Here is a 17250-nt window from a genome sequence, read left to right as displayed (position 1 = left end):
GCAAACAACAGAAAAGGAAGGGAGAGGGGGGAAGCCATGGCTTGTATTTCTGTTAATGCAAAAACCGAGAGAATATCGCAAGACAAGAGCACCGGTTTGTTGGTGCCAGTTTGATGCCAGTTTGTTGGGGCCAACAAACAAAGAAGCGGTGGATCTGAATGCTATCCTAATAATTGCATGCCTTCAAAGCTGGATGAAAACAGTACTCAGCTGTTGATTTGGCTGTCAGACCCCCTTTATTATGGTGAGCTAAAGGGTTTACAATAATGCATCTTCATTCATTCAAAGGGTGGGCTCAGTTTATCTATTTAGGCTTTGTTTACCCGGGCGACCCTAACGCTCAAATTGGATTCGCTTTTCAAATCCGGTCTTCTTGGGTGACTGTCCACACAATAACTTCACGAGTGGCCAAACTGGATTCATTTATTTTGAGAAGCTGCCTGTTTCTTAGTTCTGTCATGAAATAATAATGCAAGTCAACGCTGTGTATCATGGGGTCTGATGGAAAAAAAACACTTTTCCCAGATTTGACTGGTCAGTGGCAAGTTATTGGATACGAATGTGATCCAAATCATAGCTGAAAATATCTGATTAGTTGTGGTTAGTTGCTGTTTTTTAATAGGAAAATATTAGCTATATATCAGATATGTGGGGAAAAAATGGGATTTGCATCATATTATCGGTCTTAACAAATCTGTTAAATTAGCTGAATGCTGCACCAAAGTATATTTCACAATGTGGCCAAATTGCTTTTCACACACTATATGAGTATAAGGTTTAGCTGTCGGACTAATTTTCAGGGGAAATGTTGTGTCCAGACTGTGCTAGCCTGCTCCCGGTTGAGAAAGACTAAAGCTGTGAAAATGACGCATGGTGGTTGTGATTGACCGATGCTGTTTTGTTTATGTGTAATGGTGGGAATCGGTTGGTATGTACACCAAGCTGGAGTGATGAGGTTATATTTTCATTGGATACCTATAGATGAGGGCATAAGATCAAGACCCTGTTGACAGGAGTATTTTTAGATATGGGAGTAATGATACAAGAATATGTAGTAATTATCATAGAAGTGGTATGTGGAAAACTATTGTGTAGATGTGTGTGTGCGTCTGCTTGCACGAGTGTGCATGTGTGTGTGTGTGCGTGCACGTGTGTGTGTGTGCATGTGTGTGCACGTGCATGTCTGTTTCTGTGTTATATGTGTGTAGGAAACGAGCCCTGTTTCTGATCCCACTGATTCCCCCCCTCCTCCTAAATGGGATGGTCCCCCAAACTAATTTGTAACCCTGGCTTTGAACAGAGCGTGACAGCAGTCAGGAACACTGGGGGCTCCGCAGAGCTCTCTGCAGATCTGTTCCAGACGCCCCATCTGTGCAGTGGATGGGAGGCAGGGGGTGTTGTGGAGGGGGATCATCCAGAGCTTCACCGCACAGCACTGATGATAACAGTCCCATTTTAATTTACACCTAAAACTCACTGATGCTGTCTGTCGAAACTTATGCTTGTGTGGGTGGGTACAAACTTTAAACATTTGTTGACATAAAATTTGTCTAGACAAATTCAACCTCATTATCGACAAATTCAACCTCATTATCAGCAAATGCAAAATAAATGAGTTTTAATGTTTTTGAGACTACGTGTTGAATTTTACTTGCCATATTCCTTTTGTACTTAACCTATAAATTAGGCAGGTGAATCTGGTGTTGGAATGGCTCATTTAGGCTTTATTTATGGATTTTAGAGAAAGGTATGAACTATTATACTGGTCCACTGGTGCAGTAGTATCTAAAAAACCAATACTATGTACTGTATCTGTATTTTACCACAATATGATCAGCATGTCTCTTGTTATCTTACCACAAAAAATTATCTGTGTCTGAAAGCAAATACCCCCATGTTCAGACTGTATCGCATTATCTATTACTGTGGGAAATTTAACCCACCATTTTCAGTGAATGTGTTTCTCCACAGCTGGTGTATTAAAATGGTATTCTATCTCCTATACTGCGCCGTTACGGCAGAAACAACCGCATAATTGGCTGGTGTGAAAGAGGTAGAGCTGAGGCGTGGGCCAATCGCATGTACTGTATGACCCGCGCGGGGGGTGGGGGTGGTAGTCAGCATACATGTGCTGCTACGCTTTGGATTAGAGGCTGCGGTAGTGAGCAGGATGATAGAGGAAATGGTCTTGCTTAATATGCACCCCGCATCAGCTGATGGTACTCATATAGCGGCAAGGCCTGGTGACACTGTTATGTTAATTTCTCTCCACTAGAGTCTGATGTAAGACCGCCACTATGACTCCCCCTTCGACCCCCCCAGCCCCCCCCCCCCCCCCCCCCCCCCCCCCCCCCCCCTCGCTGGCTCAGCTCCCCATTTCACTATGCTCAGCAGTCCTGTGGGTCCCACTGCTCACCAAACACACTCTGTGCCTGCTGTAAATGCACAGGCTGTCTCAGCAGAGAACTGCACCACACCAGACAAATAAAAGCTGAAAAGAACAGGCACTGATACAAACACTATGTATGGGTAATACCATAAACACCACATTACTATGTTCCCTCTCTTATACTCTTATTGCACCCCTCTGGCTTTTAAAACGAATGCAGAATTTTAAAAGAAGAGGGAGTCACAACAAATTGATATTAAATAAATAAAGACTTGCAGCCTGCATTTTAGAAGTCCCTGGTAGAGTACAGGCGAGAAAGTTGGGCTGTGTTTTCTTTAGATTTTTGCTGTTTGCGGGTTGGGGAGACAGCAGAGTGAAGGATGACTGTGGTTCAGTGCATCAGTTCTCTGCTGAAGCCAAACAATTGATTGGCTGAATTAATGACCCACTGCCCCACACAGCGGTCCTCGCAGGGAGTTATTTTAAAACCAAAATGGCGCACATTTGAAATTAATGAAGCCCACAAGGCCGTTCAACCACCGTTGCAATATGCAGCCTAGAGGGGAACGCCAGCACAACAGCAAAGAGACTACCAGCAGTGCAATCTGGGGCGAACGCAACATACGCCCCGCAGCTAATACAAAAACAAAAACAAAAATAGAAGACCCAGGAGGAGGAGGCTCAGAAACAATCCCCTTTTTAAAATCAAAGCAATTTGTATCGATGACCTCAGCCATGGCCAAACATACTATGCGCACAGCAGATGGGACAAAGGGAGCAGGGATTGACCGGCAGCCATTGGTTCCAGGTTGCGGTTGGGTTGAGCTCGCACGCACGCCCACATGCCCACACGCCTCCTCAGCTCTTCGCTCTCCAGCCATGTGGAAAATGAGTTTGGCCCAGCTCAGTGTCATTATTGTACACGTACAGTTCAATCTGCTCGTAGCTAGTATACTGAACTGGTCACTGAGGGGGGATGTGTGCGGAAAATTTTAAATGGATATATTGATTGAGTGAGTAGCTTTTTAAAAACATTATTCCATTTTTTGTTTGATTTACTGTATACAAATCTTTTCTCTGTCCTGGTGTAATATGTTCTATCTCATTCTTAAGAATCACAGGATCATCAGTTATGTTTTTAAAAGCTCTATTGCCAAAAAGTGCATGTGCCTGTGTGTGCGTTCCCCCTTTAACAAAGAGAACCATGGGCTGATGACCAAAATGATGATGTTTTTGAGGCCTTTTTGTATTTTGAACCCCAATTTGACTTTTCACCAATTTGAAATGCCTAATGCACATACTGCATCCATCTCTTTAACATTCTCCAATATCCGTGCAGGAGAGTGCAGACAAGTGTGCATTCTCCGGAGTGCAGTCTGCCAGCTGGCTTCTCTTTTCACTCCGCGGTCCACCAGCTACGCTGTGCTGTCATCGCATTACAGAAATACTGTTCTCACGGCGGACAGACTGCACGTGCTTGAATGGCCAGAGGAGTCGCTCTTGCATGGCGAATCAGGGACAGCCCTGTGACTGAAACACGCCCTCCCTGAGCCAATTACTGAGCTGCCCTGCGGGGTCGCTGACCACAATTACCAATAGCACGGCGATCGTTCACTTCCAGGTGCTGGGCACGTAACCAAAAACCAGTGCTTATGCAGGATATAATATATAAAGGCAAAATGGGTATTGTCAGCACTCCTGCTTTGACCACATCTGTTTTTGATTCACCGTTTCCAGTCTGTTTTCTTTTAAACGTTATGACTTCATGACTATGGGAAGACATGAGCTACTGTTGACCTCAGTGTCAATTGGTTTCTCTGATAGATATTGAGTTTCCACCCAACTTGGTCAATTTATTGATGCCAATACACATCCCTGTGGTCACAACATGTCACTATATGTTATCTGAAATATCAATATATGTTAACATGTTATATAATAACATATTAACATCATTATGTTCATTTTATTAGTTTGTAAAACTGAATGTGGAGATATTTGTTTACATAATTAGACAAATTCAACAAGTCTGTATAAATCATTTGGAAGATTTAGTGAAATTTTAAAATGACACAAACTAGGAAAAAAACTTTTTTTTTTCATTTAATAGTGCTTGAATACCCCATGCATTTTCTTTATGCAGTTATTTCACTTAAATACTGCACAAATATGGTCTCTTTGAGCTCCTGTATACTTTTTTATTCTACACAGTAAAATGTTCAGTGTTGCATTTACTCTTACAGAGTACATATGGTCCCAGTGCGACTCATATGTACTCTGTTAGAGTTGAATTAACACTAGAAATTTACTGCGTATGTAGAATGTATTACATAAAGCCTATTCTTTGCTAGCATTCCATCATATAGAGCACACATTCCCCAAAACTCATAAACTGGTCGTTTATATAATTATCTTCTGGGGAAACATACCATCAGCACCATGGAAAGACTGTCTTAAATATTAGTGTTTCTATCATTATTCAGTGTAGATGACATGAAGACCCTCAATCTAAAATTTTAGGAGATGGCTGTAATTGGTATTACTACTGGGATTGGTGCTACTCACGGACATGTCTGCCTTTAGTATGAGGTACAGTAAGAACATATTTAGACTGGATTCTAGAATCCAGTGCTCCATTTTCATGCCCTGCATCATCTCTGCACAAAGGTTCCATCGCTATGGTTACGCCACACTTCTGAAGAGATCAGAAAGCTAGTGATCCACCAGTCACGTGTCCTGCTGCATCTTTGGATTATCCTATGCTCTTTGAAGCAGACATTTTGTCATCTGTAATGCAAATCCAATATTTCATAGGCATATTTTTTCAGCCCCCGTGACTGACTTTACAATAGCTAGCTAGCTCTTGTGAAGCTCTGTGTATAATGTTGTTCGTTTCAAACCATGCTGAATGTAAAACATCACTGTGAATGATGCAATGGTTTATTAGCAGTGCAGTTCCATACACGAGTTCTGGATTTATTATGTGTAAAAAATCAAGCTGCTGAAGACTCTCGCTCTTTGTACACGCTTGTAGTAGTGTGCACAGTATGCAGAAAAAACGAAATAATATAATATAATAGTGTTAATGCAAAAGTTCAATTACATAACTGTGGTGCCACAACAAACTGTTCAATGAAAATCAATGCTGATGGTACTGTAGCACATTAAACTCTAATTATTTTTTTTATTTAACCTTGGTTTGAACAGGGAAAGAACTGTAAGGGAGAACTATACAGGACAAGGGAATCTAAATTCAGTGTGATTTTGAGTAGATTCCATGTCTTTGGTGCTTGGCTATTGCTTAGCATAGTGCATGTGCTTAATTGCGTTAGTGATGATCAGTGATCTTGGAATGATGTTAGCCAGATCAGACACTATTACAGTACTTATACGAATCAGGTGAATGCACTTACTTGTATGTTCTCCTACATTGTAAGTTGCTTTGGAGAGCAGCATCTGCAAAATTAATGTAATGTAGCTACTGTATGCTATCACCAGAACTAACTTGTTGGCAAGCCTATCAATCTGAATATTTTCATTTTCAATAAACAGCACTCCTCAGAGGAACAATAAGCCATGCCAGAATTAAAAAAAAGATTCTTCTGTGTCCCACCATTCAGTTATGTTTGGTGTGGAGTCGATAGTTTGTTATGGAACCAGTAGACAAACTGTAGACAACAGTGAATACTCCATTGTCCTCTTCCATTGTGTTCCATTACAATCTCAGCAGTGCAGTTTCTTCCACATGTCATGAAGCATGATAGACAAAAAATGGAAAAGTTATCAGATCATGATGAATGACAACCGCTCGGGATTAGTGAAGTACCTATCATCATCATCATCATCATCATCAATAGTTCCAAAGGGATCACCACAAATTTCTGTGAAGCAAGACATTTTACATAGTACAAATTTTCAGTTTGTATAATGACAAAAGCTTACATTTTCCTTACATGTAGGCTTGCCATGATGTGCATTATCAGTTCAGTACTATTAGGGAGAGGTGAAACCAATGAACCGCCTCAAACATTTCACAGCAAATCCTACTGCTCACTTCTGAGTGGGCAAGGAAGGCCTCACGTGTAAGCAAATTTAAAATATATGAAAGCTGGCTCCTTGATAAACAAATTCAGTTTAACTTTCATTTACAGGTTTGACTGCATACTCCATGGTAAAGAAAACCACAGAAGCACAGAGTACTATTGGGGTTTGCCCATGAACGGCACAAACATATGGCACCGTGACTCGATTACGGTCAGCTGGTAACAGGAGAACCCGAGACCATTCCTGGTGTCAGCGTGAGTTACTGTACCGGATCGATCCCATGAATCAGGGTGGTGGGCTAAACGCTATTAATGCCGCAGGTGGGGGGGGGGGGGGGGGGGGGGGGCGACATAGAGGGGGGGCCCCCGGTGGTCCCGCCGTTTGGCCAACCCGGGGCGCGCTTAATACCAGGGGGAAATTCGTCCAAATCCCCCTAAGCTGTGCCAGTTGATTTTGCGCGCGCCTCCCCTGCCATGGCTGATTTGCTCCTAATAGCGGCGGGTGCCTGACAGAGCCCGGCTGGCCGCGGGACCCGCATTGTAGGGGGAAAAGAGCTGATAAGCAGGATGACAATGAGGCTCGCGCTGCGCAGATTCCAGGCTGGGAGGCCGGCGGGGCCCAGCGCATAGCTTCTGATTCCGCTGCTATTTCGGTTCCCCTCCGCATGTCATGATTACGAGCGCTCCTGAGTGACTAGCGCCTACAAATATGGTAAGTTGGGGAGTGATCCCTGGGCCGGGCGGGAGTTGCTTGGACTGCGCTGGGGTGGCCGTAGCAGTGCTAGCGTCACTGGGCTTCTCACGGGGGGGAGCCGCGTTTATTTTGCAGGAGGGGGGTAGGGAGGGTCCTCTGCTCGCTTCTGTAGGGAGAAGAGCTTTAGCACCGGAACTCGTATTTACTTTCCCCCCCCACCCCAGGCAGGTATTTTTAGTCCTGACATAATGTCCCTCTCCACTTCCCAATCCCGGGCGCTAGCTAATTGAATACTCGGGTTTCACTCTTGACTGCAGGGAAAATGGCAGTGGAGGAGGGAGCAGAGTTCTCAGCTCCAGTAAGTGGCTCTTTAAAACCTTTTTACCTTTACGGTCGGAATCGTTTGCTAATTCGTCTGAACGGGGCAGTGAGGCTGGGGCTTGTGGTTGTGTGCGTTGACTTGTTACTAGAGGTGAGTTGATGGAGGGATCAGGATAACCGGTGCATGCTCAGTTGTTTACGGGGACGTGGGCGTACTGTAACATGACTGCATTGCACTGGTGCATTGTCTGAATAGGGGGGAAGGCATTTTAGCTGACTGGGGCGATCTGCTAGGGGGAAATGCTTTAGACGGATTATCAATGCTCAATGCTCGTTTCTTAAGTTAAGGCAGGTTACAAACAATTTAAGATGCTTCTGCTCTCTTTCTCGCAAGCTGGCTGACCTTGGATGCCGCATGGTGGGGGGGTCTGGGGTTGGTTAAACTGTTCTGTGGTCGCCCAGGAGCTTGTTGGAAATACCCTTGCGATATGAAAGTACCTTCAGTGGTACTGAAACAGGGGTTTTACTTTTGAGTGGGTGGGGGATGGCGGGGGGTCTGCAAAGGAGAGAATGGAGCTCGGCAGGTGTAAGGGTGTTCATCTCTCCCCGCGACTCTCCATAGCAAACGGGACTGTGAGCTGACCTTGAGCGAACACCCACCATGGGTTATTTACCATAAGCACAGATGCTTATGGTACACATGCATCTGATGTTAGAATATAAATCTGCAGTCTGAATCTGAATATGCTTTCTTGTTTTGTTTATGCAGTGAGATCTCAGAAAAAAATGTGCTGCGCTTTCATATTGCAGACAAAAGCCCATCAATGTGTAGGGTTTTCAGTGTGTCTTGTCTATCTATAATACACCATTCCCCCTGGTCGTATATTTTCCTGAAGCATATATCCTCTTGAACGCATAACTTCACATTTATTCTGTTGCGTGTTTTTGTTTAATTTTTCCGTTCCCTTTGTCAGTTTTGTTGCTATACTACAACTGCTGACTTGACAAACACTCCCCTAAGAATCTCTCACGATACCTGGCTGTTTACAGTATTCGTGTGTATAAAAAACTGATGCTGAGGTCATAGGACTGGACCTGCCATTCTCAAAAGCAGATCTAGCAGTCCGTTTTTAAAGAGCTGTGGAAAGTTATGGTGAACTGTGCACTTTATAATAGGCAGGTTATTTAATCCTTGCTAAAGCTCTTGACATGTGATCTAAATGGTATCTCTACTTTAGCCTACTTAGTGGAAACCGAGACAAGCCCTATCCTTTACTTTCCTTTAATGTGTGTTTTTGACCTGGGAACAGTCCAGCTATATGGCTTTCAGGAGTCCAACAATAAGGCATCCTGTTTAACTAGTCCGTGCTTGGGCTTCTCAGAATTTCCAGTGTCAGGTTACCAACGTGCAAGAAATCGTCCAATGAGTAAAGGAGTCGGCTGTGCTCAGCCAATGGTAAGAGCCATGGCCTGTGAACACCTACACCGAAGACAGACATCGACAGAGCGCTGCCCAGATGTGGCCATACGTTCTGGCAACGGGCGTGCTGATAGCTTTGACTGCCCCGCATACGCAAATTGTTATCTGAACATTTCTCATGCTGCGTGGATTAAAAGGCCAATTGCGAGATGCGCTGTGTCAGTCGACACCTTTTCTCTGATGGCTTAACACGCGGCCCCCAAAGTCTTTCTGTTTAGCCGTGGGCATTATGAACCCACACAATGGGCCGTAATCCTCTGGCCGGGTTTTTGGCTCAGCGACGCTCTTGTGTTGGTAAAGACCAGCGGAGATGCAGGTTGAGAGTTGAAAGTTTAAAGAGAGCCGTGCGACTGTGTGGACCGGCCCCCGGGCACCATAATGGCTTCTTCTGAAGTGTCGCGTGACTGACATATCTACAGTGATAGCTGAGGTGCCACAGACATGGACACTTATGTTCCTGGGTGTGTGGGTCTGCACAAAGAAGTCGTGCCCAGGTCCAAGTTCAAACTGCATTCAAAAAAGCCCACCAGCAGACACCATAGTCATAGTCAACATAGTGAGACACATTTTACCCAGTGTGCACTGGGGGCCTCCAATCTTTGAAAAACAAGCACATATCTTGGTCTGCTAAGGCTGAAAAAAGGCTACAGAAAGCAGCTTGTGCCCGGAATATGATAAGTATATTCAGAGCATATGGTATATAAACTGAAAAATCTCACACGCTGAGTCATAGAATGGTCCAGTGGGCATTTTTCAGTGGAAATGAGAGAACCTGGGTCACATGGTCTTGCTTCACGCTGTCGCCTCACCACAGATGCGGGGGACACACTGTCTGTAAACAATGACAAACACGGCGAGTGGTCAAATGAGCTCTGAGTCACTCTTGTCACTGTGAATTCCAACCATTTGCCAAATTCACTCTACTGTGTCTTTGACTAAAACATTGTGGTAATGATGGTAGAGGCCTTTGTGGAAGCCCTTCCCTTCTTTAGTGTACAGTTACTTATTTGAATCTACTGTTTCATCCTGAAAGGATGAGACAATGTCAGTCTGGACTGAGAGCAAGTGCTTTAGCTGGCTACAAATTATATATAATGTACTGGTATTTGATATCATTAAGATGAATGGCATGGCTAAATGGCTTTAGCTACTTTACAGAGGACTTGTCTCTATTTGAGAGCTCTTACTCTTTGTGTACTCGCTTGCAGTCCCCTGCTCATCCCTTTAGGGTGATGATGAGCACTTTTGTCTGTGGTGTGGCTTGCTGATCTCCCTCCCCTGGCGGTAGTTTAAGGCTAATGCTAACGGCGGTGGAGATAAATGTGACAGTGCACCCGTGGCTGGTCTCAGGGTTCGAACAAAGCCTCGGTCTGCATATCAAACACACACAAACCTGGGGCGGAGGAGCGGCTCCGCCTGCAATGCCGCTGAGCATCGGAGCTTCCTGTTACATACTGGCTTCCTGACAGCTCTGAAAATGACTTCTGAGAGAAAGGAATAACAAACCACTAAAATGAAAATTAATCAGGCCAAATTAAGAACCTAGCAATTTCCAGCAAAATATGCCATCTTATCATTTGACAGACTTGATTGGTGAAATAAAAATAGGAACCAGATTATGTTAGACACTTGAAAGGGTGAGACGCTGGGGCTGTTGCAGACCTGTCTGTACTGGTTCCAGGGCTGATGTTAGCACCCCCATGGCGGTTTTACATGTCAATGGCCCCAGGTGGGACTCAGTAATAAAGAGCAGAGGTGAGAGGTGAGGAGCAGAGGTTGAATCTCTATTCATCGTACAAGGGGGGGACTGGGACCCAGTCACAAATGCTGTACAACAAAATCCTGCAATAAATTGGCCTGGTGCTTTAGCACAGGGGTCTATGTCCTGTTAAAGGGTGACACAGGGGTATTGTATTGTTGGTCATGTTAACTGATTCTAATTCTGAGCTGTGAATTATATGTTTTGTGGCACAGATCATGATGCAAAAACTATGGAGCATATGGCATTTTAAAATTATGAATGACAAGAATTTATTTAAAGTGGGCTGGCCGTCTGTGAGGATTATTTATCATCTAATGCTCCCAGACGTCCCATCAGATTGTCCGCAGTAAAACCAAGAAAAAGACTGACAGGGGATCCATCTGTAGGTGATGTAAGAACCAGCAGCAGCAGGTTATTTTGGGCAGGTCCAGATGCCAGGTTCCCTGCAGTTCAAGGAGAGTGTGAGTGTGTCAGCGCCCCTGTCTGCGTGCGAGCGTGTGCGTGCGTCCGTGCGCCATGGCCATGGGCGTGTCAGAGATCGACGCCACGGCACTGCAGCACCGGCAGCACCCGTCGCCTCGCCCCCCACCATCCCCCCCACTCACCACTCCCTCTGCCTGCACTGACAAAGCCAGATGCCCAGCCTGAGGACTTCAGACACGACCACGCCTTTTCAAGTGCCTCAATCTCATCTCTGCAGTGCTCCCATTTTAGGAACATTTGCTACTGAAAACTGATGTGTGCTTATTGGAGGAGCACATCTAATAATCAGGATGCATTAGTGTGCTCCTAAATTTTTCAGCTAAGGAGCACATGTGCTCCTCGGAAAAAATGCTAGCGTAGAGCCCTGCAGCACAGTATATTTTATCTGCTTTCTCTTTTTGAAATGGTATCAATTACTTTTAGAAGCCAGTACATCATAAGTCTGTGTTTTTTGGTAACACATCTCATTATTCCATATTGCAGAAGAAGCCATTTATGTCTTTTTTTATTCATCATGCCTTTTTACATTCCTGTCGGAAGTAGCCGTGCTAGTTCACTGTGCTGTATTGCTGGTTTTGGAAGTGATTTAATTGAATATTTAATCCGTAATTTAACATATAAATCATACCATATTAACATATTAATCATACCACATATTTTTATTAATAAATTATTAGCGGTCTGGAGATTATGACATCCAATTTCCTCAGTTTCAGATTAAAATTTAAATTTCAGCATTAGTGTCTGTTAATCTCTGGGCTCAATCCACCAGCTCCATGTAATGTCCTTTACCTCCACTTATTTGAATTTGCGACATTAAATCCTATTTTTCCAAGGAAATGACTTTTCTCTGTCCTAATTCCTAATTGAATGGCTACGCACGGGGCACGTTTCAGTGCACACGGAATCCTCGGCAGGATGAAATTAACACAGTCAGTTCTTTCGCCAGGCTGTCAATGTCTGTTAATGTAAGTGTCTCTGGAGGTCAGGGGTCACCTGCTTGCAATTCGAGCAGTCCTGCCGTGACCCGGCAGGTGCCCAGGCAGCCGCAGGGATGCAAAAGAATTTGGGGCATTACATTGTGCATTCGTTACCTCGTCCCAGGCTACAGCTCCCAGCGATCACGCTCCTGACATTCAGCGAATCAGGCTCCGAAGAGGAGCGACTGACAGGCTTCCACCCTGATGAAGGACACGCCTCCAGGGGTTCTTCCCCGTTATGTAACTCCAAACAGCTGTTGTTTTGAGTGGGGACTGGGGGACCGCGTGTGCTCGGTTGACCGTGTGCACACGGTTGCGCTCCCGTGTATGTAATGGGGCCTTGGGGGAAGACCAACCCAAAGCGTGTTTAGCTTTTTTTGTCCCTGATTAGGGTTTCACACAAGGCCATGTTGGTTTTTGGGCAAGTTGATGGCCATCTATGCATGGACTTTGTCCCTTTTCAGAGGTGACATCATATATTTGTAGCAATGACTTGGAGAGAATAAATCAAGGAGCGCACACTCATATGAGGAGCAAATTACTCTGACATGAACTCAAAGTATGGCACATGTCTTTTTAGTTTTTGGCTGTATTTCTACTTTTTGTCTGAGAGTCATTGTTCTTGAGACCCACTTGTGCTCTGTAAGGCTGCAGTGGGCAGGGTAAGCCAATGATGTGGTCTGGATAATAAAATTATAGTCTGAATTAGCCAGTGAGCCTCTGGAGAAGGGCCAGTAAGCTAGCCCTCCAAATAGAAAGGGCAAGGTTATCCAGTGGATCAAGACAAAGAGACTAAAATAGCTGAGGCCCACCGCGTCTGACTATCAGCTACAGCGCCTGTCAATTAGAGAGACGCTCCAGCAAAAATAAAGCTGGCTGTCAAGCCTCAGATGCAGCTAACAGTGGGTGAGGAGAGAAGTGACATTAAGAGTGTAGTTTTTTTTATATCAAAGCGAAAATAAATAAAAAATTCATAACTCTGTTGTCCCTCTCGGCAATATTCTTCACTATTGACTCCCCGGGGGTTGTACTGCCGGTTGAAATTTTGACGGTCGCCTGATTCGCTGAAGCGAACTCCTCGTCGGTTGGCTGCACTGCAGCTCTGAGCCTGAGGAAGAGGAATCTTCCCCGGAACAGACGCCGGCGTTGCTAGCCGGGGTGCGGCCAGCGCTGGCTAATGCCGTGGAATTCCCCCCTCCAGCCAGGAGAGAGGGCACCGCCGCCTCCGAGGCCCCTCCTCCGATCCCCACTGACATTTTCAAATCCTCCAGTACATTTAACTTCATAATCAACTGGAATCTCACTGCCTCTGCTTGCCTCCCTTTATGGCAAGTAATAAGCAGCCATTTACTGTACATGAACAAGCAGATAAATTAGTGAAAACCAGCCTGGAGAAGAGGCCTCGGTGTTCAATGTGACAAGCTCAAAATTAATCCCTTATTTTTTTAAAGAAATATGTTTACATAAACAATGGCAGAGAAGCAAGAATTTAGGCTGAGGTCCAAGGGTAGGCTAACATGGCCAAATTGCTGTGGGGTCTGTGGGTTTATGCTCTTACGAGCAGAACGTGCTGAGGGAGAGAACAGCACCAGAACAGTATGAGCTACTCTGTCCACACCTCTACGCAGTGCATTCCATTCATGTCTGGTTTTCCTCTTTAATATCCCCCCCAGCACTGTGCCCGTAGGTTTGACTGATCGGTTTTGGCAAATGTCATTACTTTTTTCATTTCTCGCTTTGAAAAATGTTTGCCAATCGGCAACCCACCTTACTCATGGTGATCTCGTGATTATGGACGTAAACCAACTCTTGTTTGAATTCAGAGCAATTCTCTTGTGCGCACGTTAAGGAGTGAAATTTCATCAAAGCTCAATTTCATTTATAATACTGTACATGAGAGAGCGGCAGAACAGATCCTAATTTCGTGTAATCCCTGTAGGAGTGAATGGTAATAAGTACATCAGAATGTACCGGATATTTTTCATCTCCAGGCATCAGCCTGCATTACTTAATGGTCACAGCGCAGAAGCTGTAGTTGGAGAACTCTAACAGCGCATACTATCTGACACTGTCTGAATTCCTTTTCCCCGGATTTGTTTTTGGGGAGAAGGAGCAATTATGTTCCTCAAGGTTGGCGAGCCAGTGCTGCACTGCAGGGTTTTGGTGGAGAGTGAACAATGTGTTTCGGTGGAATGGACTGACTGGGCCTTTTGTCTTGCAGTCTGACAGCAATGCCAGTTACCTGAGGGCAGCCCGGGCCGGGAACTTGGAGAAGGCCCTCGACTACCTGAAGACAGGGGTCGACATAAACATCTGCAACCAGGTCAGGTGACCTTCCTGCCACTGCACATAGGCACACTTCTGTCCTGTGGCACGCACAAACACACTCACTACAAACAGTATCTGGCAGAAATGGATTTTAAAAATCAGTGTATTCCGATTGTTTCTTTCTCTTCATCACTTGTTAGTCACGAGAAGGTTGAATGCAACTGTTTGCGATCAGAAAAACATTTGGGACTACCGTATGATCTATTCCTGAAATCATATATATGTTATTTTACTGTTATTTCATAACTGGTTAACTGGTTTAGCAAATGAATTGCTCATGCAAGCTGGGATGTTTTAGTTGTGTAATGTACTGAGACACGGTCCAGGATGTATATCGGATACACACCAATGGAAAGCAGCATAAACTTTGAACATAAGAACCCATTTTAAAGGTCTGAACTCTGGAAAATAATTAAAGTTAGCAATATTAATTCCTAATTGTCGTGCTGGTTAAAGAACAACTTATGTTTCAGTTGTCCTTGAGCCCATTATACAGTCACTTGACGCACCATGTTATTTTTGACCTGAACTTCACCATCAACAACTAATATCTCCAAGCAGATTGATGTGCTAGCTCAGAATCCGTGCTACGTGTTTGCACCTGTGTGACCCTTGAATTTGGCTCTTTTCGTCTCCGCAGAATGGGCTGAATGCTCTCCATCTCGCCTCGAAAGAGGGCCACGTGGAGGTGGTCGCCGAGCTGATAAAGCTGGGGGCCAACGTGGACGCGGCGACCAAGGTAAGCCCCGTTTCTCCTTGGTCCGAGAGGCCGAGAGCTCCACAGGGGCGCTCCGAGAGAAACCTAATTCACGAGGGGCGGGGTCCTGGCAGATGCCTTCATAATGTCACCGCGCTTAACGACATCGAGGAGCCCCCCGCGCAGCTGCTCGACCGACTCTGCTGCGTCAGGGGGATCGCAAAAGTCACATTGCAGCCGAGAGTGATTAATAGCACCGAACGTGAACCTAGCCCGTGGTGCGTCCGCGCATGCATTCTCACGCGTTAAAACCCGAGACCAATCGTTATTCACATTCACACATGCATCTGGATGTATGTATGTACACCTGCATAATTATACTCACAAGCACACCTGAAGCAGGTGGCTGGCTTAGTTCCCAGGTTAGGGATTTGCGGAGGTCCTTTAGCAAAGTGTCAGATTGCTTCAGGACATGCTCAGCTATATAAATGGGTGACATTTAATATGTATAAGCTGCTCTGGGTAAGAGTAGCTGCCAAGAAAATATACAGTGTTTAGGTTGTGGTATATTATATGTATGTAAACAGATTATATGTATATATAAATTATATGTATGCCTCCGATTCACAGAACTGAATTGTGCATCTGTTTAAGAGCACTGCCCATGTAATCCTATTACGGAAAGGGGGATGATATGGAGGTGGAAAAATCTCTCATTTCCTGTAAATACTTGTATTGTTCCCTCTCAGAATACAGGTTTATAAACATGTTTACTTCTCTAACTATTTTATTTGTTTTAACCGCACCTTGCAAACACAGAATTCGAACCCTAAGCCTGACCCACCCACCATCTCTGCGCAACACTAAAATGTAGGTGGTGGTTGGGGGTGGAATATGTCTCTGGGTTGCCTTGTTAAATGTAAGCAATGGGTTTAATGGTGGTGCAAAGGCAAAATAGGACCATAAAGAAACAGACTAGAGGCTGTACGGTAAAGATTACAGTGTGTGCAATGAAGGCATTGTCAGGGAGAGGTCAATGCTGTATGGAGAGATGTAGTTTAAAAAAAATCCATTTTATACCAGCTCGCCATATATCTTCTGGATCGCACTGTTATTTCAAAATACTAAAACTGACACCAAGAGAGTCGCGTGGTCACTCACAACATCCATGCGTCTGCAAATGCGCACGAATGAGAATGCGCTGAGTCTATATTCAAATAAATAGTTGCACTAAATAGTGCTAAATTGTTTTATTGTCATGGACATGTGTGGAATGAGAGATGTATAAATAGAGGGGGGGCATCGGAAGTGCAGCCAGGCTCGAAACCACATCCCAGACGGTCGGTGGGGTCCTGGGGAGCAGACAGGTGTAAAACACATCATGCAGCTTCTCCTCGTGTCTCTCTTAATCCAGAAAGGAAACACCGCCCTGCATATAGCCTCCCTGGCGGGACAGACGGACGTGGTGAAGGAGCTGGTGACCAACGGAGCCAACGTGAACGCGCAGTCTCAGGTAAGTGACCCGTGCCCGTCAGACAACTTCTGGAACCGCCTCCTCCCAGTTTGACACCTGACCCTGTTCATTTATCCGTAGTATATTAATATTCACCCCAAAACTCGCTCCATGTGACGTGTGCGTGAGGGGTGGGAGGGGCAGATGAGCAGGAAATGCTGTTTGTAGTTTCTCTTCCCTGCTCACGGTGATTTCTGTGAACATCGTTCTAAAGCCAAGGAGGCTCCTGACTTCAGAGATCAGCAGAAGCTGCTGACGGGGCAGTGGGGCGTGTCGCTGTGTGGGGTGGGGTGGCTCGAGGGGTGGGGTGAAGTGGTTCGAGGGGTGGCGTGAGCTGTGGGCTCAATCATCATCAATCACAGACTAATGATCTGTACAAAACACGATCACACCCTATTTCTGCCTTACATGCACACCATTTGCGGAATACGCATAGCACACATACTTCACACACAATATATATAGTACACATAGTGCACGTATCCAGTCTGTATGTATCCCACACCCATACTAAGCAAAACAAACAAAAAAAATCTATGGTTCTGGAATCCACTTTGACC

The 17250-nt window shown here is 45.0% G+C and overlaps 1 protein-coding gene across 41 annotated transcripts in view; it reads left to right on the top strand.

Moving 5' to 3' along the window:
* ank3b (ankyrin 3b) overlaps positions 1–17250 on the top strand; it is a 163096-nt gene that overhangs the window by 80862 nt on the left and 64984 nt on the right. For 38 of the 41 annotated variants that reach the window (XM_035403086.1, XM_035403079.1, XM_035403090.1 and 35 more), the window contains exons 2-4: positions 14374–14475; positions 15121–15219; positions 16592–16690. In XM_035403086.1, coding sequence (XP_035258977.1) covers positions 14374–14475; positions 15121–15219; positions 16592–16690 — 300 coding nt within the window. Of the gene's footprint in view, positions 1–7226; positions 7485–14373; positions 14476–15120; positions 15220–16591; positions 16691–17250 lie in introns of those variants that run through there. The other 3 variants (XM_035403088.1, XM_035403116.1, XM_035403091.1) reach the window with 3 other exon arrangements.

The sequence above is a fragment of the Anguilla anguilla genome, chromosome 2 (genome assembly GCF_013347855.1).
Source record: "Anguilla anguilla isolate fAngAng1 chromosome 2, fAngAng1.pri, whole genome shotgun sequence".
NCBI classification, from domain to species: domain Eukaryota; kingdom Metazoa; phylum Chordata; class Actinopteri; order Anguilliformes; family Anguillidae; genus Anguilla; species Anguilla anguilla.
Note: the sequence above shows the minus strand (reverse complement) of the source record. Positions and strands in the feature narration are given on the sequence as shown.